At 41.9% G+C, this 27,516-nt stretch overlaps 1 protein-coding gene across 1 annotated transcript in view; it reads right to left on the bottom strand.

The window, feature by feature from the left end:
- APOO (apolipoprotein O) overlaps positions 1-27,516 on the bottom strand; it is an 80,858-nt gene that overhangs the window by 11,347 nt on the left and 41,995 nt on the right. Inside the window, exons 4-7 of the mRNA XM_065418997.1 lie at positions 27,399-27,453; positions 24,053-24,148; positions 19,978-20,069; positions 8,553-8,663 (exon numbers count right to left, since the gene is read on the bottom strand). Of these exons, the coding sequence (XP_065275069.1) occupies positions 8,553-8,663; positions 19,978-20,069; positions 24,053-24,148; positions 27,399-27,453 (354 nt within the window). The remainder of the gene's footprint in view (positions 1-8,552; positions 8,664-19,977; positions 20,070-24,052; positions 24,149-27,398; positions 27,454-27,516) is intronic.

Genomic DNA, 27,516 nt, shown 5'->3' with positions numbered 1-27,516 from the left:
ATAGAACTTGGATGGCAGAGTTCCTACAACCAACCAAACACTGCAGAAAATGGTGGTGTTGACCCAATAGTAGAATTCTGCCTTGGATCACTGGCCCCAGTCTGCTATTTAGGGGCACAGTGTTGAGGATGGAGGGGTCATCTTTTGACTCTGACATATATGAAATTTAGGCTCAAATTCCCAAGCCGCTTTTGAAAATGGGATTTAGGAACCTAGGCCACTTTTTGCAAGCGTAGGAGTGCCAGTACAGATAATTCCATTCTGGCTACCTAAATTTCCCCTTCAGTTTCAGTCAGATACTATACTTTTCACTTTCTACCCTAAACTGTGGGTAGTGTTGTTATGTGTTGTTAAACATCTGCCATGTTTTGACCCTAAGGGGGCTGACGCTGTGTTCCCTACAGTGTGTACAACAGTAAAAGAATTAAAGTGCTTTGGGATCCTTTGGGATGAAAAGCACCATTTGAATGTCAAGATAATATTGAACAGAAAATGACTGCACAGAATATATTTGCTTTAAACCTTCAATATTTGAGTTAGCAATTAAAAGTAGATCTCAGGGCATTTTATACCCCCGATGTTAATGCCTAAGGAAGACAGATATTAACCATCACTCTATCAATTAAAAACAATTTTTAAAAATTAATTACCCAGAAGAAATAGATGTAAATGATTAGAATCACTTGTGTGCATATTTTCCTTCTATACAGAAAGAGAGAGAAGCACCATAGCCAGCTATCAGAATAATACTACACATCCAAGAGTGTAGTATTATTCTGACAATTTGTTCATAGCATTACAGTTCAGACAGAAGCAAAAGTCACAGGAACCCATGACTTTCCTGCTATCCTCTCTAGAAACCTGTTACGGAGGGCCAATCCCCGTTGCAATCCAGCATCTAACTGAGAAAACCTCATCTGCTCATGGGGGTTATATCAGACTCGATTCTTGCACCTACATGTTCACCATTTGTTTCCTTCCTACATTTATAACTTGGAGGTCTGGCTGGACCAACAATTCTGTTTAGCAGAGTAGATACCATAATCCATGCCTTTAACACTTCAACTATTGTAATATGAAGTATTTGAAGCTAAGTGTTATGAATACTCAAGTTGAAACAGTTGCAACTACCTGCCTAATTAATATATAGAGCATGGCATCTGTGCTCTGGGATCTGTACTGGTTACCAACTGGCTTCCAAGTAGAACTGATGGGGTTTATTCTAACCTATTAAATTCTATATGATACTTGGATGTGCCTACTTGAGAGACTGCCTCTCCCCCTATGCAATACTGCTGCAGCTATAGACTGTAGCAGCTCTCGAGTTAGAATACCCTCACTATCAAGAGGGTAAAGCTGGCAGACTGATGTCCAAGACTTTACTCATTTAAGGCTCAAAACAGTCCAATTTTACTAACATTTAGGGCATGCCGCATGGCCCAACTGTTTCTTTTGGCTTTTTGGGTGTTGCTAGAATATAGGTGGCACAGGGTGGAGTTTGAGGTATTGTGGGATATGGGGCAGTATCTTATTGGGACTCTCAGTTGTTGTAAAGGGATGAAGCGGATTGAATACTTGTGACAAATTATGTCATTTCCAGTGATGGCAGAGTGCTAAGGTGCATATTTTGTAATGTATTTTCCTAAATCAAAAGAAAAATAAAATAAAGACCAAATCCATCTTCTTAAATTACTTTACTTGATGTTAATACAAAGCTCAATCTGTTTGGAAGCATCTAAAATCCATATGTTTATTCAGATTGTCTTGAAAATTGCTGAGCCTCTGCTCCAAAAGGAGTTCCTGAAATACAGCCACCTTAAAAAGAAGTAATATCAAATTGGGGGGGGGGGGGGAGGGGATAACTTTTTTTTGCATATACCTATGGTTCAGACTATGGAGCTGATCATCCCCAAACTGATATCCCCAACTGGGGTTTGAGCTCAGCTAGTGACAGGCTTTCCCTGCTGCTTTGGGGAAATAATATTTAAAAAAGACTTTTGAAGCACAAGTTGTATTTACAATGTGACTTGAGCCAAGCTGATGAACAGGAGGAAGGGATTTACCTACATGTAGCAGGACTGGGGATCTGTTGCCAGTCAGAGTAACTGAGGGCATGTCCTCACTATAAACTTAAGTGGACCTATGTTACGTTGACTTACAGCCACCACAGTAATTACTGCAGTGGTTCATGACCACACTGCCTTCTTCTGTCAGTGGTGCACGTCCTCACCAGGAGCACTTCCCACCGACTAAAGAGGGGCAGTGTGGGGGGCTGAGAGACAGGACTCCCAGGGCCCCACAGCAGCCTCCCCCCCTCTCGGCTCCCCTCTGGGAACGAGGCTGGACACCAAGCGCAGAGCTCCCCGCTGGGCACAGCCATGTTCCTAGTGGGGAGCTGGAAGCTGAGACACCAGGGGGACAGCTGGGCTCCCAGCAGAGAGATCCGTGCCCAGAGTCCGGTCATCTGCCAGGCTCCCGGCGGGGAGCAGAGAGCCCAGCGGCGCAGACTAGCTCTCCGTGGGGAGAGAGGAGCCTGGGCAGCAGTCCAGTTTGGAGCCGAAACTGGGCAGCAGCCCGGCTGGGGAATGGGGAGCCAGCTTTCTTGTCAATTTCACGGCTCCAGCAGAGCCGTGAAATTGACAAGAATGACAACCAATAGATGTAAGTAACACAGTGTCTACAGGGACACTGCATGGCCCTAACTACACCTACATAAAACCTACGCCTCTCGTGGAGGTGGAGTTATGTCGGTGTATTAGGGCACTTACATTGACAGGAGCAAGGCTGTCGTGCATACACTGACATAATTAGGTCGATGTAAGCTGCTTTAAGCAAACCTAATGCTGTAGGGTAAACCAGGCCTGAGTGACTCAAGTCAACATGTTGTGAGCATTGAACCCAAGTAGCACCCAGGTACTGCAAGTCTGAGTAGTGCTGTCAGTAACTTTCTGAGAATATATGTTGTGCACATTAGTCCCTCTCCACCTGCATTCTGCAAATTTTACCCTGAGAAAAAAGCATCTGGGTTAAGAACCAATATTTCAAAGTGCTCTAAAATCCACGTGTACTCCTGCCAGATTTTGAAGGGAAGGTATATTTTGGTGTGTACAAAGAGAGAGCTTCAGCTTCCTTTTGCATAGTTATCAGCAGGCTCTTGCTATTTTCCCCAGACCAGCTTCCCTAGTTTCTTTGCAAAGTGTATATGTCTGCAGGGAGGCACTTTCCAGCTGGAAAGCATTTCTTTATACGTGTAGTACATACTTGGGCTGCTGCTCCTTTTCCTTCCAGCCCCCCAGGCAAATACTCACTAAAGGCCATGCCTACTGACTGTTTAAAAAGTAATACAGACCCATATCTGGGGTGAGTTTCTGCCTCCAGAGAGCCACAACGCTTTAGGGGTCTGGTGACAAAGTCCAAAGAAATAAGATGACCAAACTTGCAATAAAGTTCAAACAACTCCTCCCCAGCATTTATGCTGGGGTTCCAGGCTGTCCCCAGTCATCTGAAGGTACCACCCAATTAACATGTGAGCGACTAACAACAGCTCCAGCTCTCTTGCCCTCAGAGAAGGAGCCTGTTTATTATGCAACCCCCATTCCCGTATGCCCCATACACATTCCAGCAGCCCTTCTTAGGACCACTCATCCAAGGCCTCCCTCCAGATGGCTGAGAGAGAAGGGAGCTTTGCTGCACCTACACTTCAAGACTCTGGTCCCACACAGACAGATAGTCTTGGACCACAAACTGCCACCTGGGACTACCTCCTCTCTATTAATGGCTGCTTCATTTCCTGGGTCTCTCTGTAATAAACCTCCTGGAATAGATAGCACGGCCCCAGAGAACTCCTTCCTCAGTCTTAAAGGGCCAGTACATCACATTATACCCATCCTAGTTTAGTTTGTCATGTTGCTATATCACAGCACGTTCTTCTGGCTCACAATTTTCAGGACACTTTGTTAGACTTGCAAGACTAGCTTTTTAACTGGGGTTAATCCGCAAAAGAGGAGATGGACGGCAATCCTATGATCCAGCTGTTTGTATCAACGGAAGAGGCAGAGCAGCTCAGGAGCTAGGAATGTAAGACTCGAGTCTAGAGATAGAATTGCCCATGAATTCAAAGGTACAGTTGCTTTAAGTTATGCATTTGAACCTGTATTTCTGTAACTGGCCAGTAAAATCAAAACAGTGATCTGACAGCACAGACTCTCTCCACTGCACATAATTCTAAGTAAACGTCTCCCTGGAAATAATTGTTTTGGCTTTTTACAGGCACTGTGCTTCACTGAACTGTCTGCATACACTTTTCAGCCATCACAATTTGTTTAATCTGTTCTATGAGCCATACGAGAGAGAGACAAAGCTGTTATAGTTCACTAGTCTGTATGAAGGGTAACTGAAATTTCTATTAGCTAGAAAAACCCAAGCAAAGCATTACGATGCTTAACAGGAAAACCTCTACATGAACTTGAGGCAGGATGTAAAATACAAATGAGACATTCTCTCATAAAGTAACCACTCATTAAAAGGTCCACATTTCTTAACAAGCCAGTGCAAATTACCAGGTACACATAGCTTTCATTTTTAGCACAATCCAGTTTCTGTTGCAATTTAAGTTTGACTCATTCACAGAAAAGGCATGGCCACAATTTTAGTGCAAAATGATAAGTCAGTCATTCTTCTGTGGCTCTGCTGATCTGTGGCTCTCTACTCCCTTGTGCTAATGCTGCATGCTGATTTGTTGGTTTCATTTCATTCTTCACATTTCTCTCTGATTTAGGGTCAGGAGTTTCTTGGATATCCTTAAGTTTATATTACAAAATTAAATCTGTGGGCACATTTGACCACTTCAAACAGGAGGAGCATTTTTTTTTTAACTCTTCATGTACTTAAGTCCTTCAGAAGGGGTTTTCCCACAAATCCTTACCAGCTTAACTTTCTGCTGTGATTATGAGCCTCAATATGCTGTAACAAAGATGCAGCTTAAACACTACTGTGCTCCATTAGTAGCCTTAACATTGCTTCAAAACCAAGGGAAATGATGTCATGTGTAAGGCTATATCTACATTACAAGCGCTACAGTGGCACAGCTGTAGCAACACTGCTGTAGCACTGCAGTACAGACACTTGCTTCAGTGACAAAAGGGGTTTTTCTGTCACTGTAGTAAATCCAACCTCTTGAGAGGTGGTAGCTAGGTCGACAGACAAATTCTTCCGTTGACCTAGTGATGTCTAAACTGGGGCTTAGATCAGCTTAACAACAACATCTCTCAGGGGCATGAAAAATTCCTGAACGATGTAGCTAGGTCGCCCTAAGATTTAGATGTAGATGAGGCCTAAGTCTGAATCAGAGACCTTACTTCAGTGTGACTTTGCAATTTCTCACTGTAAGTTATACAGTCATTCTAAAAATGTGAATCTGCCCCTGCCCCATCCTCCTCCATCCCTTGGCGTCCCCCCACCTCTTTTTCTAAATATCTGTCTATGGTACTTACATGCCCCCGCCCCCACCCACCCACATTACTGAAGCATCTGAGCACCTCACATTCTTTCAACGTAGTTCTCTTCAGCACCCCATGAGGTAGTAACATAGTATTTATCCACATTGAGCACTGAGGCACAAGACAGACTGATTTGCCGAAAGTCACCCAGGAAGTCTGTAGTGGAGCAGGAAATTGAACGCAGGTCTCCCAAGTCCCAGGCTAACCACTACACCAGTGAGTCCTGAACTTTTTCATGCCGTGACCTCCTTTGCGCTCATATCTGTTAACGCAACTCCCCGGTACTTAGTATTCAGGCTGGCTTTGCGCAAACAAACACTCCATCTTACACAGTCTACTTGGAAAACTACGGGTGGGTAGCCAGGCCCAGATTAACCACTGTGAGCTTGGTGCACTTACTTGCACAGGGGCACCAACTACCAGACTAAACAAAAAGGAGAGGCAATTGAAGGCCCAGGGGCCACATTCAACCTGCCAGATCATTTTATTTGGTCCTCCACCCCGCATGCTGGAATGGGGGGGAATCCCCACCTTTCCTGATCTCACTGCATTGGTCCTGCATCCACCACATGGAGCTTGGGACCTTCTGCTAGCCATAAAAGGCATGATGCTGCTGCAAGAGCACAATATTGCTCCGGGAGCAGATGGTGTTACCCAGCTGTCTGCTTAAGCTTTCTTGCATTTTCTCCCCTCCCCTCCCCTCCCCCTAATCTCACAGCCCATCTGGTGACCTCTGCATCATGACCCACAGTTTGGGAACCCCTGCACCAGACCATCCTTCCTCTCTTCAAGTATATCAGTCTCATAAGTCATGCAATGTATTACTAAGATAATTACTGGTGTGCAGTAGCTAACCCCCAGACATTGGAGGAAGTATTCTTTATCATTACAACTGATCCGAACACAAAGCCAATCACAACAGAGTTCTACGTTTGCCAAGCCACCTCTTGGTTCAAAATATTACTATTTTCCCTTAGATCATAAAGCCTTTTGCACCTCCTCTTGCAGACAACCATACGTACTGCAACTGCACATCACCTGACCAGAGGCCAAAACAAGTCTTTTGAGAGATGCCAGTACCAAACTACGGACTGGGTGGCTGGAAACATGCAAGGAACAAAGTCCAACTAAACGGTGCTGAGATTAAAGTAATTTAGGGGTTTTGGAACCCTAGTACCTTGAAGTCCAACCACCCTACACTCAGATTGAAGGAGCAGAGAAGTTAGCCTGCTGAGAGGGGAGTGAGAATTGGAGAAACTAGGGACATGCAGGAGTTATGAGTGGATGGGAATGTGAAATGAACCATAGCAGGGCTGGAACATAGGCTTCACTCCTCTCTGGTGGAAGGAAATCTGACACTGCTACTGGTGTTTGAATCAGGACAGAAAGGGGGGGGAGGGGAAAGGTGATTTAATTCAAAGGAACTCAAAATAGTTAACATGCAGACATTTAATAATCTTTATTAATGCTGATAATGTATTGTGAATGATATTAAGATCCCCAAATGCTTGCCATACTCTACACAAAATACATTTATCCAAACATCCTGCTTCATCATCAAAATGCAGCCACATCTGTGGCAGGAAGCCAGAATCTTTGAGCAGCATATAACAGGGCAGAAGGGACGTATGCTTTATGAACTGAAAGTACAAATGAATGTTAGGTAGGTTAGAATGAATAATCACTCAATTTTAGCTGGGACCTTAGGTCAACATCTTGGCTCTTGCAAAAAGTGCCAAAAATAATTAATAATCAGTATTTGAAAGATTGCACCTTCAGTAATACAGTGTTCAGGGCCGGCTCCAGGCACCAGCCCACCAAGCTTGTGCTTGGGGCGGCACCTGGAGGGGGGCGGCGCGGCGCTCCGGCCGCCGGGGAGAGCGGGGCCACAGCCGGGCTCGCCGCCCTCCCCCCGGCGCTCTGGCCGCCCTCCCCCCGGTTGCTGGGGCTCGCCGCCCTCTCGCCGCCCTGCCCCCGGCGCTCTGGCCGCCGGGGGGAGAGCTGAGCCCCAGCCGGGGCTCGCCGCCCTCTCGCCGCCCTGCCCCCGGCGCTCTGGCCGTTGGGGAGAGAGCCGAGCCCCAGCTGGGGCTCGCCGACCTCTCACCACCCTCCCCCCCGGCCGCCGGGGGGAGAGTGGAGCCCCCGCCGGGGCTTGCCGCCCTCCCCCCGGGGCTCCGGCCGCCCTCCCTCCCCGGGGCGGCCGGAGGCTTTTTTGCCTGGGGCAGCAAAAAAGCCAGAGCCGGCCCTGACAGTGTTGGCAGCACTGTGACAGGGCACAGATTCAGAAGATGACTATCTCTGAAAGAATGAAACTTGTGAGAATTTATCATCAACATTTTAGGTAACTTGTCCAAAGATATTAAACAAAATAGTACATTTCTCTCTCTAAACACATATGAGCTATTTACCTCTACAAAGTACTATTTGTTTTAAGGCCTGGATGATAGGCGTGTCCAGAGTCTAGTAAAACAGTGCAAGAGGAGGTCATTATGCTGCCGCATTGCCTACCAAGGTGACAACAAAGCTACCTCAATTTTCACTAATATTTACCCCCTAGTCCCCAAAAAAGCAAAATTGGGGAAAGCAGTTTGATAAGGGGTTCTATTTTACTTTTCCAAGGAGTTACTACTAATGAACTTTAACAATTTTAATGTTACTTTGAAGTAGACAAAATCCTTTAAAGCAATTGGTAAGCTTTTCCTTAAGATTCAAATATAGTCCATAAAAGTTTGCATCTGCAGACATGGCAGGATCAGAATCATCACTCACAACACTCCCCTCTTCTTTCTTAATACCCGTAGCTGATTATATCTTAGTGTTGGGGGGAAAAATTCCCAACAAAATTTCTGGGAAGTCTAGATTGGAACGAGTTTAAAATATTCCCAGTACTTAGAAAGTATCTTTTTTTTGTCTTCAGAGACATAAGATCAACCTTTTTGTTTGTTTATAAACAGAGCAATTCAAGTCTCAATCTATCATCCTGTAGCCTGACCATCAATGTTGTGCCTTTAAATTATCTTCTATTTTGGAAATTAAATCCCTTTGGCTTCTTACCTTGTCACTTGCTTTTTTTCCAGATTTCTTCTTTTTAGGATTATCCTTCCAGAGAGATTCTACAGCTACATATCCTTGCAAACTCCAGTCATACAACCTTGAACCAGTGACCTTTAAAACAAGAGGTTAGAAGATCAATCAGTTTAAGAACCATCTGAGAAGGGTTTATTCTTATTACAATTTAAATGGTTTCATAATCCACCAAGACGCTTAAATGGGACTGCTTTACAAAACATTCATGCTGCTCAAGTATGGAATGTACAGCTTCACTAAAAACAGACCATAAAAAGGATGACAACAAAAAATACCCATACAAATGGTTTACTTCGATACAGTGTTTGGAACAAAGTATAAAGAGAGATGGATTTTAAAATAACCTTAAGCAATTCTGAAATGTAAGCAATTTAGGGGTTTTGAAACCCTAGTACACTGCATTCTATGCATTTCAGATTTTGAAATTTTAAAATAGATTTTAGTCTTTGTAATACCATCTTAGAAAGATTAGTAATATTTTCTCTATTGATTTTGCCACCATTTGACAATTTTATATTTCACAGCTTTGCTCCGACAACAGGAATCAACATAAGTAGCTCCCTTCTGATTACTTTTGTCTGTCCACCATCACCACAAATGTCAGCAAGATTATGCATAGTTCTCTGAAAAGTATCCGTTAGTAAACTCCTAATGTACAAAGGAACCAGTCAAGCCCACAGTTTTGGCTATATCCCACCAAAATGGAGGTGCCCTGAGGCCTGCCCCCACTCAGCCTTCTCCCCCTGAAGCCCTGCCTATGACCCACCCCCTAAGGGGCCCTCCTCCCACACCTCTCTCCGTCCCCACCCCTAAGAGCCCCCCTATCCGCACCTCTCTGCCTCTCAGGGCGTGAGTAGCAGGGGCCATATGGAAACCAACAGAGAAACGCGAGTGAGGGTGGGACGGCCGTGGGGGAAAGGGGCAGAGAAACAAGAGCAGCAGGGGGCCATGTGGGAAGAGCGAGATGCAGGAGCGGGGCCCTGGGGCAGAGCATGGGAGGGGCCATGGCCCGGGCACCCTTTCGGCGGTGGCGCTCCAAAGGCGGCAGGCTGGTGGCACGTCTCCAGAAGGAGGTGCGTCACATCCTGTTTAGGGAGGTTTAGCCTCCCCTGGCCTATTATACCCGCTGCCCCTGTCTTCAGCCAAAGGCTGAAAATGAAAAATGGCCTCATACTGGCCTTCTTTCAGATGGCAAAGAACAAAAGAAATGGACATTCTGCTTGCCTAGACCCCTACTAAATACAATTTTTAGACTGGAAGCTCTTCAGGGCATAGACTGTATCTTATGATGTTCGTACAGCAACTAGCACAATGGAGTCCCAGCAGTTACCCCAGTCGAGTCCTGAACCTGACTGAGGCCTCTAGAGCAGTGTTTCTCAGCCAGGGGCATACGTACCTCTGGGGGTACGCAGAGATCTTCCAAGGGGTACAGCAACTCAGCTAGATATTTGCCTAGTTTTATAACAGGCTACATAAAAAGCACTAGTGAAGTCAGTGCAAACTAAATTTTCATACAGACAGCTTGTTTATACTGCTCCATATACTATACACTGAAATGTAAGTACAATATTTATATTCCAGTTGATTTATATTATATGATAAAAAGAGAAAGTAAGCAATTTTTCAGTAATAGCGTGTGGTGACATTTTTATGTCTGATTTTGTAAGCAGGTCGTTTTTAAATAAGGTGAAACTTGGGGTATGCAAGACAAATCAGACTCCTGAAAGGGGTACAGCAGTCTGGAAAGGTTGAGAGCCACTGCTCTAGACTATATTGTAAATTTTATGCACACACCCCACACCACACTTTTGAAGGAGTGTGGATAACAAAATTGTGTATGTGTTCCATCCAAACTGCAATGAGGAGCAACTTCTTCTCTGTGGAGTACATAAGAAAGACCAGTTCTCCTTTTCTGACTGCTGTCAGATCTGCCATTCAAATCCAAATAGTTAGGATTTTTAGATGCAGGTCAGATCAACAGCTTGTCTGCCTATCTACAAGTTTCTAATGAACCCACCACATATCCTTGAGAGAGGGAAAATAATGCACAACATACAGGAACCTTCTTCCTGCCTTAAAATCAAGTTGAATTTTCAAATGGTAAGAAGCAGCTGTAGCATTCCATTCTCTCAGTCACCCTTTGCAGGATCCTTCTCAGACCTTCATATTTACAATGCACCATTAACCTTTACTGTTTAAGCTGAGGGAAGGCTTCTCCATACAACGTACCCCACATCAGTGTGTAGTTAAAGATACACACCTTGTTACCATTTAGAATAGGAAAATGGACTAAAAAGGACCAATAACTGAGCCCAACAGGAAGTCATATCCATACACTGTACTTACAGACAATACAATTATTTTAAAACTAGATTCACTTTGAATACAGAAAAGAATTGTGACAAATAAGTTTTCTAGTCAGACAACTAGATCTGAGATGCAGGCCGTCTTTGGACAAGTTGTCTTAAAAAAAAGAAATACATACTTAGCCTGTTTGGCCACCATGTTAAACTAGTTTAAGTAGGTCAAATTTTATATATAAACAAGTTGCTAGTTGGCATGCTGCATTGAGAGAAATAAGATTTTTATCTGCATTTGATGGTGGTATCGGGAGTAATAAAAGAAAAAAAGCAAACAACCAGAGACCTGGCAATGAATGTGCTATACCTCTCCAAAATCCGCACAGGCACTGAAGGTATAAACCTTTGTACTCTTGTCTAGCTTTTGAAATGTTTTCTCCCAAATATTCAGACAAACTAGTAAATAAATAAAAAATAAAAATAAATTAATGGAGATATCCTATCTCCTAGAACTGGAAGGGACCTTGAAAGGTCATCAAGTCCAGCCCCCTGCCTTCACTAGCAGGACCAAGTACTGATTTTGCCCCAGATCCCTAAGCAGCCCCCTCAAGGATTGAACTCTTAACGCTGGGTTTAGCAGGCCAATGCTCAAACCACTGAGCTATCCCTCCCCCTCCCTGTGCTTCAGAACAGTTTATACTTCATTAACAAAATATTCTGTTTCCTCTGAACATAGAATGCTGCAGTTATGTGGGGATCATCATTAGAAAGCTGCAAGAAGTGCAAACTTACCAGAGTAAAAATAAAAAGCACTCCTTTTATCTGTGGTGACAGTACGAATATAGCTATCAGGACAAGATGAAGAAAAAACAACAACTGTCTGTAGGCAGCAGCTGCTTTTTCCTGGTTATAAAAATTCCTCCAGTACATGCTCTTTAATCTATACACAGCAAAGGGCAACACAATGCAAAAAAGTGTCAACTGTGATAAAGTACTGATTTAATATCTTATTTTGGGTCTTTGCATTGTTTTTAAGACTGAAGATTTTCAAGCTGCATATGGGCTCAGTCCTGCATTTGTTACAAACCTAAATATCCCAGAGTTCACTATATTTGAGTTAATGGAATTCAATAGAGTTATGAATTATGGAGGACTGCAGAACTGGGCCTTATTTTCACATTTTGAAATTCTTTTTTGAGAGTAAGAAAACTGGGAAAATTTCTATCAGAGAAAAGCACTTACAGCATAAACAAAAACTGCAAGCAACAAACTTAGGGCTTCAGACAGACAGAAACAAAATGTTTCCAAAGCACAGACTACCCATTTAAATTATAACGTCCATCCCTTGTCTATATGCTTATAGCTCCAGGGGTATGTAATTTCCTAAGTGTTAGGTACAGTCCTGTAGATTTAACATTACTGTTTTTTCAAAAAATATTAGCTCTGATGGAGCTATGTTCAAGAGCTTTGCCACATTCCAGTTTCTCTCCTTTTACTTGCTGGAGTTGTCACTGCAAGTAAAAGGGAGGAATACAAAATCTCAAACTTTCAACAGAGAGCTTTCAGAAGACAACAGTTTCTCCAGGCCTTCAGAAAAGTATTTCAGTAACTCCAGATTTGGCTTAAACCGAAAGATGACAAAATATAGTTCCTCTTCATTAGCATGCCAAAATACTTCCTAACTTCCACTGAATTCAACATAAAAGAGCAAATATGTTTAACTCCACGGTAATATTTAAATAAACACTGAAAAGTCAGACTGGCAAGTTGTCAGGAGAGGTTCTGAAGAAACTTGAAAGTGGGCTTACGTTCTGCTTAGTGTGTCCCAAATATCTCTGGGCATAGTGCAATACAGTAGACCCACAGAGTTGCAAACACCTCAAGAATGGAGGTTGTTTGTAACTCTGAAATGTTGGTAACTGAACAAAACGTTATGGTGGTTCTTTCAAAAGTTTACAACTGAACGTTGACTTAATACAGCTTTGAAACTTTATTATGTAGAAGAAAAATGTGGCTTTCCTCCCCCCCGCCCTTTTTTTTAGTAGTTTACATTTAACGCAGTACTGTACTTGCTGCTTTTGTGTGTGTCTCTCTCTGCAGCTGCCGGATCGTGTACATCCGGTTCCAAATGAGGTGTGTGGTTGATGGGTCAGTTCGTAACTCTGGTGCTCGTAACTCTGAGGTTCTACTGTAGCCCCAAGCACATAAACAACTTTTCCCTTCTTATTGTGTACATAGAAAATTAACTACAGTATTCTATTTCAATAGAAATCGGTTATCAAGCAGGATTAAGGGTAATGGCTCTCTATCAGTACAGCCTTGTGGGAACCTTAACTGAGAATTTGCTGACTTTTTAGCATTTATATTGTAACCTTTAAACACTGTAGTCAGTTTAGTTTATTGTCAAGGGACTAAATCTTGACAACAGCTGTGAACTGGCAAAGTTTTTTCCTTGGAGGAAGCAGTAAGCATGAATCAAAATGACTAGTACGTGTGCTGTATTATGCAAGTTGAGAAGACTCAATACTGAGAAGGATTATTAAAAATGACTGAAAACTTTTCTATGGTGCAAAGAGGTTGATTTTGGTAGGTTAGTAGTAGATGCTTTTTCCAGATTGAAGCTGAACCAGAGGTAAGTGCAAAATTCAGGTAAGTGTAATAACAGAACTATATTTTATCTTGGATAGAAAGCAGAACAGCTTTAACACACCAGTGGAAGTTCTGCCAAAGCCCCAAATATTAGAACAATCTGCCCAAGTTTGTCTGCTTGGTGCAGGTCAAAGACAGCTGAACAGATATTCACAACACAGAGCTTTAAATTTTGCAATCTTGTGATAAATAGCTATGAGTTTGTTCTCCATAAGAATGGTGCCTGGAGAAAAAAAGTCTTTTAGATTTCCAGTTACTTTCTGTAATGCCCGGAAACTATCCTTGATCATTAAGTTTAACGATTCAACTTGTTGAGCAACTGTGGAACAGATCAGGCTGCTACTGTACTCCTTGTGTACCTGGTATTCCAGAGCTTCTGTTGCCAATACACCTCATTCAGCAATACAAACATTGTAATTGAAAGGGATGTGACTTTTCTTATAGCCAGATGTGCAGGACCTGTATCACAATCCCACACTGTACTCTGCTCAACAATTTCCTAGTTCTTTGATGAGCTAACCTTTCTCCAGTGGAAAGCCTTAATTAAGTGACGAATGTGCTCCTTTGTACTTTTAGGTATTCGGCAATATTCAACATAGTGTACAAACATCAGGACTGTGAGACACCCAAGGAAGTGCAGAGTGGTAAACAACTCAATACAGAATAATTCATATTTTAAAAGCTTAAAAAAAACCCACATTTTTTCCAAAGAGCCATGTTAGAAAAGTGTTCATGTTTGAATTGCGAAGTTTTAATTGTTCCCAAATTAAAGGACTCACACATTTATGAACCTTAAAACAGAAGACCACGTTAATTTTATTTATGTCTTATTAATTAATCTTAAACTTTTACTGCTACATCTTAGGTCAACCCAAGCAAGCCTTGGACTTTTAAAAAGGTTTGTTTTAAATAAAATTATTTATATGAAGCTAGATATTTGCTTTTTAAAAATCTCTTCATGATATAAACTCTCTCAAACTCAATCCAACACCTAAAATGAGGAAGGGAAACAGAAATGGGAGGTGAGCAAGAGGGTTGTTTTAGACATGAGGGTTGGAACAGGAACAGATGGAAAGGAGGAAGTAAAATCCCAACTCCCTCTCCCAACCCCTGCTCCCCTCCCAAAACAACACACTGCAGAAGTGGTTACTTGTAACCAGAGTGCTGGTTGTCCTCTGCCAAACTATCCCCTGGGTACAACTATGTAGAGGACACCCAAAGAAGAAGTGGAAGTTACTCAGTTGTAACCAGACTTCTTCGAAATGGACTCTGCATATTCACACTTCCTCCGCCCTCTTTCCCGTTATCTTTGGAGTTGTGTAAAATCCTTATGCTGAGAAAGTGGTAAGAAAGAATGGAGGTGGCAGGGAGCAGCCCTCCCCCTCTGAACGCTGAGGAGAGGGGTCGGAGAGGCAGATGAGCACTCTTAACAGGCACTGCTACAAGAAGATACCACTATCCAGACTGCACCAAACAGCACATCCTATGAGTGTGAATATGCAGAGTCCATTTCGAAGCACTCTGGTTACAACTGAGTAACTTCCACTTCTTCTTTGGGTGTCCTCTACATAGTTGTACCCAGGGGATAGTTTGGCAATCAGTACCCCATGACTGGATATGGGGAACTCACATGACTGACTAAGGATTGGAATGCTAGACTACTGAAATGAGCGCATGATCTAGATGCCAGATCTAGGCAATAGTGTTTTGTAAAGATATGACTAGGCAAGGGTTCTCGCAACAAATTTTTTGGTGGCCTCAGAGTGCAGCCACCAACTCTTGCTGGTAGCCCCACTGACACTTTTCCCTAAAATTATTTATTTTTCCTAAAGTCAGTAAAGTAATATGCACATATATACACCCAAACCATTGTAATTTATTTATGTAAGGTTTGGTGTGGTTTTTTTGCAGACTCAATAATGAAAATCATGCAAGTTATCTCTATTCTTTACTGGACCTAACAGAATAGAAACACAAATAAGGTGCTCTGCACATTCTTGTCTTTTTTATTATTATTTCTTTTGCTTTTTTGGTAAAAGGGCTGTCTGTAACAACAATTCTGAAGTAAATTTAAAAAAGCTTTGACATAACGGAAGTCCAAATAATAATGAAAAACATCTGGGCGGCTTGGGTCTAGGGAGGGAAGGGGAGAGGATGCATGGCTGCAGCTGGCTTGGGGCTGCTCCGGGCAGGTGGGGGGAGCTCGGGGCTTTGGCCGGCCCGGAGCTCCTCCAGGCGGGGGTGGGGCTAGGGCAGGGCGCCCTGGGTGCAAACCCTAATGAAGTGTGCTGCACACACTTATGTATATCTACAATGAGATGACTGTGGTCTCAATGCAGTAGAACAGATTTAATCCAATATCCCTCTTCTATATACCCACCTAGATAATGACTGAAGAAATAGCAAGATTTTAGGGCTGTCAGCGTAGGAAATATTAAGGACTTCTGAAATTCTTTAGTCCTTATTAAGAAAGTAAACTAAAGCTCTCTGTGCTTAAGGTATATAATTTAGATTCCCTTTATGGGCATGTAGGTCTAGGAAAGAAAACCAGCAAGTTAATTGCTTGATTAATGTAACATTCAGAAACCACGCTGGGAAGAAATCTATGGTGAGGCCTAAGAACAACTTTATCTCTATAAAGGATAGTGAATGAGGGGGTCTGCCATGACGGCATGTGACTTGCTCTCTTTTCTGGCTAAAAAATGGCTATTGTAAAAGTGGTCTTAACAGATCAAATGAAACAAAGAACTATCTGCCATGGACTCAAGAGGAGGCTTCATGAGTTGTATTAAGATTAAACTGTGTTCCCATGGAGAACTGAGGTCTTATTGGTGGATACATACTGACCACATCTTCCATAAACTTCTGAACTGTATCATGTGCAACGACAGATTTGTTAACTATAAATATATGATGTGCTGCCCCTGCTGCTAAGTGTACTTTCAGAGAAGATATAGAAAGTTCCAGAGACTTTAAATGCACTAAGCATTCAAGAACATATTGAACTGATGCCTGTACGGGATTGACATGCTTGTCACTTATCCAGTCCACAAACCTAAACCACATAAGATCGTAACACTCTCTCACTGATTAACTCTATGAAACAATCAGAATCTGTTCCACCACTGAAGTGCAAGATTTTACAAGGTCTGTTAGAGACCCATATCCCATGCAGCTAGGTGTAGCAAAAGAAGGTTCCCAGTGATAAATCTTCTCACCTGTTGCGAAATGAGTATACAAACTGGAAGTTTGTATACTCCCTTGGAAAGATGAAGATCTGTATATCACTGCTGCCTCAGCCATGCTGGAGCAATTAGAATTATCCTAGCCCCATTGTGTCTTCTTATCTTTATCACCCTCTGCATAAGAGGAATGGGGGAAGGGAGAACCCATCCCCCAATTCAGAAGAAAAATATCCAATATCGATACTGTCTCTGTCTACTACTCTTGAGCAGAAATGGGGACACTTAGTATTCTGCTTGAGGGTGAAGGGATCTATGTCCAGAAACCTTCAAAGATTGCAAATATCTTCTCAGCTCTTTACAGACTTTTGTGTAATTGCAGGAGATCTTTGCTGAGTCGATATGTTATGCGTTGTCCTTGTCTGGCAGGGGCAGGCCAATTAGTGAAATGTTTTAGTGGCTACACCAATCCCCTAATTTAACTGCTTCCTTGCAGAGCTGAGACCTGTTCATTCAGGTAATACACTGCCATCACGTTGTCTGTGACAACCCACCACTATTTTGTTCTGGGTGTGAGGGGGATGGAGGGGGAGGGGAAAGATATGAGTGCTAGACTTTTAACTCCAATATGTTTATATGTAATGTATTTTCCTTGAGCTCCAGTGAACTCAAACTGATAGATTGTGGAGGTAGACTCCCCACCAAATCTTGGAAGCAACCAAGATGATAGTCAACAATGGAGCTGGGGAGTTGAATGACACCCCCCCAGAACATTTACCTGCTGTGTCTACTCATGATGCATTTAGCATTGTTGTTATAGTAATGTTATAGGTTGTAATTTCATGTATATAGTTATGAGGCTGAAAATGTGTCCTCATGGCTGACAGGGAAGGGAGGAGCAAGGAGCTCTAGATCCCTGCTGGCAGGAGAAGCTAGCGGTCTTCCAGGGCGTTGGTCTGTAAGATATGTAAATAGTAAGTGGTGGGGATATGCACGGACAATAAAAGAGCACTGGTGCATGTACTTTGGAGCGGTCTCTGACTGAGTTTGTGGCGGGGCCGGGAGCAGGCACCGCTACACGGCATATCAATTTCTTTGTTAAATTGACGAATTCATATAACCTTGCAGCGTCCAGCGGGCATAACTGGACACTGCAAGACCGAGGTTCCTAGGGTTGTGTCTGGGACCGGAGATATTGGCTAGTGTCATTCGGTTGCACAATCCAAGCAGCGGCTGGCCAACAGTGCTCACTCACATAGCTGGGAGCAGCTTACATGCTAGAGGCTGTGCGTGAACAGCAAAGTAGGGTAAGGCTGGCTCCCAGAGTCAAGGATTGGAGTGACCTAGCACATCACCGGTCCAGATAACACCAAGGGAACATCACACTGGGTGAGAATTTTTCTCCAAAATAACCCACAGAAGTTATAACGTGTAGTCATTCTGTTTACCAGGTCATGGATTTGTAAACCATCCTCAGAAGATGAGGAAGCTGCTGCAACATCACCAAACCTCTCATCAGAAGACTCAGTTTCAAGCTCAGGGTCCAAATGAGGATATTCCATTTAAACTACAGGCTCCTCCTCTTCTTCAGACATAGCACCAAGCACTAGAGTGGGAGTGTGCTCCTTGTAAGTAGGCAGAGCAACTAGCTCTCGGATTCAAGGTGCGAGCCTTTGCTTGATCACTAGGCGGAGAGGAATGCCTATGGTGACAAGACTGAAGGTCTCCATGGTGTCTGAGCAATGGCCAATAGGGCATCCAGTCCGTGGAACTTGTCAATTTTGCCAGTAATCAATTTCCAGTAACATTTCATATCTTGTAGGACAAGATGACCTGTGCGCATCGTATCTAACTATATAATCAGTCTTCTGCTACAGAAGACACATCTGTAACTCTAGTGCAATTCAATTCTTCCTCAGAGTGCAGTTCCAAACTCCTATCCAACAAAGACACTATCTGCAAAGTCACTGATCCTGGCATCTGAAGAACAGAGAAGAACAAAATCAAGCTTCCTAAGGGAGCCCTGCTGAGTCTTAAGGGGTGGAAGAGAAGCATCTAGGCAATGTGGACACAAGTTTTTTAGTTTATCTTGTGGAGAAGTGTGAGAAAAATGACTCAGAGGAGCTTTCTTTCCCCACACCACAGTGACAAGTCCAGTGGACCCAGGAAACAAGCTGAATGAAGATCCGTGTGCACCCAAACCACTACCATGACCTATGTGTTGTACTGGTGTTAAGGTTGACTTTTTCTCGTTTATTATTAGCCCCAGGTCAAGACAGGTCAAACATACCAGGTCGAGATGTCTCCGCACCTAATCCAGAGACCGGCCCCTTATCAAACAGTCATTGAAGTACGGGTATATTTGGACACATACCCCCAACGTCTCAGGTAAGCAGCCACTGGCACTATATACTTTGTGAATACTCTCGGGGCCGACGCAAGAGCAAAGGGCATCTCTGTCAACTGGAAATGGCACCTGCCCAATATGAAGTGGAGGAAGCACCGGTGCCCTGGGAAGATGGAAATATGGAAGTATGGAAATATGAAAATAAATCAAGGGTGGTGTACCAGTCTCCCGGATCCAGGAAGGGGATGATGGAAGCCAGGGAGACCATGCGAAACTTCAACTTCTGGAGCGACTTGTTGAGGCGATGCAAGTCTAGGATGGGTCTGAGGCCCCCTTTTGCCTTAGGAATTAGCAGGAGTAGAATCGTCTGCCTTTCATATTCCGAGGAACTTTTTCCCACTTCCCCCCGGCTGAAGGAAGCCCTGGCCACACCCCTTCTCTCTCTCCCCCGCTCCCTCCCTCCCCCTAGCCAGGGCGCGGAAGCTGAACACAAGTACAGTGGAACCCCGCTATAATGCGACCCCGCATTTACCGCGATTGAATTTTTTGGACCCCAATGATCGCGTTATAGCAGGGTTCCACTGTATTTAGTTGCAAACATGTTTTAATAGTTACCAACCAATGAGAATCAACTTTTCTTTAGGAAAGTAAACAGTACAAATGCAAAACATAATTAAAATTGATTATTTACATCAGGTTTCCTGCTCGCTGATTTAAATCAATTCACCCAGTTTATGTCCAATTTAAACTGCAAGCTCCTTGGGAGAAGAAATGTATGTGCCTTCTTTGTATGAAGGCCAAGCCTGCTGACAACCCTTAAATAAAAAATTGTTTACTCACTAATTTGAAGCTATGAAGAAATAAGTGACAGGAAGTAAGAGGGGTTTCCCACACCTAAAAGTGTAATCACTGACCTTTGCAATAGCAACAGCTTGTTGTGGATAATATAGCGAGGCACCAATCCCCATGAAGCCCACTGGATACACCAACCTCTTTATTTTTGAACCTGTTCCATGGAAGAAAATATTTTCTGTTAGAGTACTGGTTCTCCAGAAACTTGGATAGTGTTACTGTACTTTTTTTTTTTTTATATATAATCATTCATTAGGTACATTATAATTTACCACATCAGTAATTGTTTAGTTTAACTACTTTCCTAAGAAACACAATCATATTAGACCGATGTACTAATTTTTCACTCTTTTGAGAGTACTTTTTAACAGAATCTTTCAGTGATAACTACCTCATAATTAAATCTGATGTGGGGATTCAAAAAAATTTTAATGGTGGAATAACCAAAACCTTTAAAGAAATATTGCTATGAGAATTATATAAACTTCTGTTCATGAAATGAATGCAAATGTTTCTAATATGCTAAAATAGAATCCATTTGGCATATCAAGCAGAAGGCATGTTCCATAACAGAGATCAGCCTTTACCAGCTACCATAAATATAGTTCTACCACATGTACACTTGTGATATAGGTTTTCTTCCTGTTGGACTCATTATTAAGGCTGCATATTTGTAACGGAGGTCATGGATTCCGTGACTTTCCGTGACTTCTGCAGCGGCTGGTGCTCCATGCACTGCCCACGCCCACAGGTGCCACCACCGCAGCTCCCATTGGCTGCGGTTCACGGCCAATGGAAGCTGCGGAGCTGGTACTAGTGGCAGGAGCAGCGCGCAGAGCCCCCCGGCCACCCTTCCCCCAGGAGCTGCAGGGACACGCTGGTCGGAGCCGGGAAGGGATCCTGCCTGCCACACACACACACACACACACACACACACACACACACACACACACAAGCAGGGGTCCCAGGCAGTCCCCCATCCCCAGCAGGGGTCCTGGGCCATCCCCACCCGCCAGCACCCGGGCCCAAGTTTTAGTTAGGGGTATATAGTAAAAGTCATGGACAGGTCACGGGCCGTGAATTTTTGTTTTGGACAGGTCACTGGCAGTAAACAAAAATTCACGGCCCGTGACCTGTCCATGACTTTTACTAAAAATACCCACGACTAAAAGGTAGCCTTACTCATTATATACTTCAAAGTTAAAACTCATTGTAAACTAGCTTCTTGACATTTCAAGCTCAGATGCGAAAATAAAGTGCTTTGATTTTTGTATTGCAAGTAAGCGATTTGCATTTCAAATCAGGTCCACCCCAAAATCATAAGATGGGGTTAAAAAGATAAAATTATGGGTTCTTTTTATTTATTTTCTAGTTCTTAAGCCTTTAGGGTACTCATTTTCCACAACCCCAATGGCCATAAATTTTTTTCCTTTTTAAAAAAAAAAAAGAAGAAGAAGAAAAAAAAGAAAATAGATTCTCACATAATCACATGACTCCTGAAGTTGGAACTTTAAGAAAAACATCTACAATCATGATCTGGCAATGTTCTTCTCATTAAATACCATCATGAATGCTAAGCAGTGTGTTTGTTCACTGCCAGAGAATAATCAAAATAAATTTAATTGGAGAAGTGTTAATACATTTGTCTGCTATAGTCACACATCACTTCCAGTTTGTTCAAAGAACTGCTCATTTCTGATTTTGTTAATGAAAACACCATTTGGCTGTGCATACCATTATCAACAATATTTCCTATAGAGTTACAGAATTCATCCATATCAATGTAATGATTCACCACAGATACAGTTAAGTAGTGTCACATACGAAGAACTTCTACAAAAATGAGCATACACTAGAACCTCAGAGTTCTGAGCACCAGAGTTACAAACTGATTGGTCAACCACACACCTCATTTGGACTGAAAGTACGCAAGCAGGCCACAGCAGAGACCAGAAAAAAAATAAAAGAAGCAAATACAGTACAGTACTGTGTTAAATGTAAACTACTAAAAAAAATAAGAACATAAGAATGGCCATACTGGGTCAGACCAAAGGTCCATCCAGCCCAGTATCCTGTCTACCGACAGTGGCCAATGCCAGGTGCCCCAGAGGGAGTGAACCTAACAGGTAATGATCAAGTGATCTCTCTCCTGCCATCCATCTCCACCCTCTGACAAACAGATGCTAGGGACACCATTCCTTACCCATCCTGGCTAATAGCCATTAATGGCCTTACCTCCATGAATTTATCTAGTTTCCTTTTAAACCCTGTTATAAATAAAGGGAACGTTTAAAAAATAAGATTTGATAAGGCAAGGAAACTCTTTCTGTGCTTGTTTCATTTGCACTAAGATTGTTAAAAGCAGCGTTTTTCTTCTGCATAGTAAAGTTTCAAAGCTGTATTAAGTCTATGTTTAGTTGTAAACTTTTGAAAGAACAACCATAATGTTTTGTTCTGAGTTATAAACATTTCAGAGTTATGAAAAACCTCCATTCTTGAGGTGTTCATAAGTCTGAGGTTCTACTGTATTTCAAATTCCCTTTCCTAACAAAGCATAAATATACTATTTTTTAAGCAATGTAATTAAATGTTACATTGAATTTCTACACTGTAAAATATGTATAAACATGTTACATTATACTGTAACTTACTTCTAGGTAAGCTCTACGTAGAGATGAGACCACAACAACATTCAAGAACCTTGCTTTGTCAGTTAACTTGCCAATTAGAGGGACACAGTCAACTTAAAAAAATTTCAGAACCAAATGTTTGGGGTTTTTTTGCCTACTATTGTTAAAATTAACTCCGAGTATATAATAAAGATTAAAGAGAAAAAACCTCTCTTTTTTCAGTTGGCTTACTTTACAGTCAGTTTCATTGTTTGTTGATAGCTATAGGCCCTGGAGAAGGGTGTTCACTATGTGTAATAGCATTATCAGAGCTGAAACTGAAAGAACAAGCTGCAAGCAGAAGCAGGTGTGAGCCCAGACTGCAAAAGGGGGTGGGGGAGGAAGTGGGTGCATAAGCATATTTGATTATGTAGCTTTCAGGCCCATCCAAAGGCCCTTTCTAAACCAACAGAGGAGCACAAAAACTAATTAAAAATAATTTTAAAGAAAACTATCAGAGGAATTGGCAGCGTCCCTTTAATCACTAGTTCATAATTGGATAGTCTCCTTAATTTCATTAAGTAAACTGTAAAGGAATAGCTGCTTATTGGTAACTGTCTCTGTAAACTGAATGATGCACACTTTAGAGAGCATTATCTGCTAAATTACTACAAAGCAGAATCTTCACAGTAACAATATTCAAAATGCCATGTTTAAATTAACTGAATACTTATGACAAAAAAAAAAAAGTCTGCAAACAAGTTTTTAAGAAATGCATCCAATTTCCCTTAACTAAAAATTACTACTTTCCCCCCCAAAAAACATGCTACCACACTGAGGGTATGTCTACACTACCCGCCGGATCGGCGGGCAGCAATCGATCCAGCAGGGGTCGATTTATCGTGTCTAATCAAGACGCGATAATCGATCCCCGATCACTCTCCCGTTGACTCCTGTACTCCACCGCTGCGAGAGGCGCAGGCGGAGTAAACGGGGGAGTGGCAGCAGTCGACTCACCGCGGTGAAGACACCATGGTAAGTCGATCTAAGTACATCGACTTCAGCTACGTTATTGACATAGCTGAAGTTGCTTAACTTAGATCTATTCTCTCCTCCACCCCCCCCCCCCCAGTGTAGACCAGGACTGGGACTGGGATTGTGAGGTGTAGTGGTGATGCAACTAAATCAAGAGAAAGATTAGTTTTATAAGCTGAATGCTTTAGCATTAAATTTGGTTGATAATTGCAATTCTGGTGTTCCTCTTAGATTTCATCATATTATTACTATAAGCGCCCTTCAGTAGTGGTGTCTTTTATAGACCAAATTTCTGTAACCAACAGAATCCATAACACTGAAATTAAACAATATAAAAAAAAAAACTTTTGTAGCAGAAATAATGTGCGTCAAGATACATTTCTGAGTCCTGATTTAATTGCACATATTGTAGTTAAAGATGTATTCATTTTTATTGGATGTTAAATGATTTACCCCAACTTCATAAAATAAGCCATTTAAAAAGAGCACCTACCTCTAGAAAGAAACAGTCCAACAATTCCAGCAAAACCAATGACACCAAGCCTTGGGTAAAATCCTGGTGGGGGATTTTTGAGAAATTCACAACTTTCTAAAATGAAATCAGACCACAATGCATCAATGTAATGGAAAGACCTTATGATGAAAATGAACCATTAACACATACGAGCAAGTGTTACAAAACAAAGTGTTGTTAAATACTATTTTAACGGTCATGTATTTTTTGGCTCTAGTGGCAAAAAATTTAAAACTTCTGCAATCTTCTCTATTGACACATATATGAACTACTTGTTGATGCACTGGGAGGCTGTTGCTTCATTTATTTGGGGGACATTAATTGAAACATTATTAATGTTTCTTGAAAGTTCTAGGAGGCACATATTTTTCATGCGGACTGTTACATGCTATCATTTGCCTTTGGAAAAGAGGATCTGTTCGTAGCAGCATTTCGCTTTTTCAAACTGCTTTTGTGAGGGTGTTTTAGGTGACAGATTGACTGGCACAGTAATGAGTTCTATACACCATCAAATCTGTGGGCTTCCTGCAGTAGAAGCAGAGTAATTTTGCAGAATGTCACAATCTAATGGTTCTAGCTACCTCTTGATTGTGTTAAAGTCCTTATTTCCCAATACAATATAAAGATAGGTGTTGAGAAAAAAAAAAGTCTTTAGAGTCAGTCCATTTCAGGAAAGTGCATGTAAATATCTTGTATTTTTAGAGTTTGCTAGAGTAATACTTATTCTTTAAATTAATTTTTAATTTTTTATATATACACACACACACAAAACTTGTGTGTGTGTGTGTGTGCGCGCGCGCGAAAACAGAATTTCACTATTTCCAGTCTGAACAGATATTTAAGTTTCAGAATGCAGTTTTACTAAAATTTTCAAACAGTACAATTATTCAAGTGCTCCGCACTAATAACTAACACTAGTAAGTATTGGAATGCAATGATCTATGGACACTCATTTATTAAGCCAGAAGGGGGTCCCCTCCCCTTGACCTCCTGCCACTTAACAGAACATCAGCATTGTAGAACAATTTTTAAAGTTAGTGTACTACACAAAAAACGTTTTCAGAAACTAGTGTAATTTGGAGGGAGGGAAATCAGTCCATAACTCAACTTTAGCTTATTAGGCTCTCATCAGTTGCATAAACAGTGTTGATATTTACAAAACAATTACATTTATATCCTGTGGCCACCTGGTTATGCATACAATTTCATTTCCCCGTTAGCTGAGTTTCCTGCAGTTTGCTGTCTGCCATTCTCCGCTACAAAACCTCTTGTGGTTTTGTCGTCTGATACGCTTTATGTTTTAGTCAGCTGACAAAAACCAGGAAGACAACTGTGCATTTATTTTACTTCCCCATTCACACAATTTCAGTTAAAAATGAAATCCGAACAATTATTTTAACTTGCCATTAAAAGTATACAACATAAAAAAGTGTTCCCCGCCTCCTGACTTATGCATGTATATAAACTTAGATAATCCCTTGCTGCACCAGGCCTCGGAATTAAGGTAATTTAAAAGTTGATTCCTTTTCTTTCATTGTAACATAGGAATTGCCAAGACTAGAGCAATAAATAGTCCCGCATCCTGTTTCTAACAGTGGCCAGTCCCAGATGCTTCAGGAGATGCAAGAACTTTGTAATTATGGAATAAACGGCCTTTAGAGGAAGTTTCTATCTAGTATCATCAGTTAGTAATACATCTATGCTCTGAAGAACAGAAATGTTATATCTCTAACATTTATCAGTTTATCTGATTCAAGGGTGGATGTAATCAATATCCATATAAATATGTTATCCTTTTATTAATTCTTGGCCTCAAAATAATCTTGAGGCAATAAGTTCCCAAGAGTTATTTGGGACAGTGTGTAAAAGGTATTTCCTTTTATGTGTTTGTGGCTGTTCAATTTAGCTGAACATATTCTTGTTTTTGTAGTACAAGAACTGGTAAATAAGAGAGGCTGATTTAGGTGCAAAATAAAGAATGGTCTAAAACAGAGGTCGGCAACCTTTAAGAAGTGATGTGCCAAGTCTTCATTTAGTCACTCTAATTTAAGGTTTCGCATGCCAGTAATACATTTTAACATTTTTAGAAGGTCTCTTTTAAGTCTATAATATATAACTAAACTATTGTTGTATGTAAAGTAAATAAGGTTTTTTAAATGTTTAAGAAGCTTCATTTAAAATTAAATTAAAATGCAGAGCCCCCCGGTGGCCAGGACCCGGGCAGTGAGAGTGCCACTGAAAATCAGCTTGCGTGCCGCCTTTGGCACGCGTGCCATAGGTTGCCTACCCCTGGTCTAAAAGCTATCACATCCTTTCTTGTACCCCAACACTGCGCTAGCAGATCCCTATGCCCATGTGGTGCCTCACAGAAGTCCGTTTTGGTCACCCTATCTCAAAGATATACCAGAAATAGATTGGGGCAGTTTAGTTTAGAGAGATGAAAAATGTGCAGATTCAGTTACTGAATTTAAAACAGCCAGCTCAGATTAATTTGAGAACACTACCAAAGTGTGCTTAGTTTTAGCATGTGAATTAAGTTGTGTGAGTGGTTTCTGTCTTCTCTCATGTCCCACCAACCCAGGCAATCCCATAGTGAGATTGGAGAGGTCAGATTTTGGCCAATTAATCCTGAATGACACAGGTAAGGCCAAATAAAGCTATTTGTAGATTCTACTATTTTCACAGAGTGATTTGCATTGGCTTCAGTATAGCTGCCCATGAACAGATAGCATCTTGTTCCCTGCCTGGCCCAATTATCCTAGATGCTCCTTTAACTTATACTGTGGACCCATTACAGGCATTACTTAGAGCCTGTTCACACCACAGATGCTGCAGGTGTGCCTGTATAGTGCCATAATGTAGACACTTGCTACAGAGCCAGAAGTGGTTTTTCCATTGCTGTAGTTAATCCACCCCCTTGAGAGAAAGGAACGAGGATGACCTAGCTGTGTCTATACTGGGGCTTTGGTCAGTTTAACTACATCTCTGAGGGTTGTTAATTTTTTTACACCTCTAGTTCAACCCAGCTACGTTGCTTAAATTTTTGGTGTAGACCAGCCCTTACTCTTGCACTGTTTACGACAGACACAGGACTATGCTTTTAATTATCAAAAACAGAATACCCTGATGCTCCACAAAAGAAATCCAAGAAATCCATAGCACAAATAGCAGAAAGATTTGAAGTTCCTTTACTCACACAATGTGCTGAATAATGTTTAATGGAGCTCTGAGCTAAGAGAAGGCACATGTAACCACAGCCATGCATCATAATTTTTCCCTATCAAGCAACTCACCTATTAGTAAAGAAAAATGTAAGCTGATTTACCTCTACCACGTTCAACAGTTTTTTCTACTTTGGGCATAGCTTTAGTGTAAAGATCCTGGGGAGAAAAAAAAAAAAAAGATTAAATATACAGTAGCAAAACAGAAGTAACTGTTGATTA

This window comes from Emys orbicularis, chromosome 1, assembly GCF_028017835.1.
Source record: "Emys orbicularis isolate rEmyOrb1 chromosome 1, rEmyOrb1.hap1, whole genome shotgun sequence".
Lineage (NCBI taxonomy): Eukaryota > Metazoa > Chordata > Testudines > Emydidae > Emys > Emys orbicularis.
This window is presented reverse-complemented; position numbering and strand designations above follow the sequence as displayed.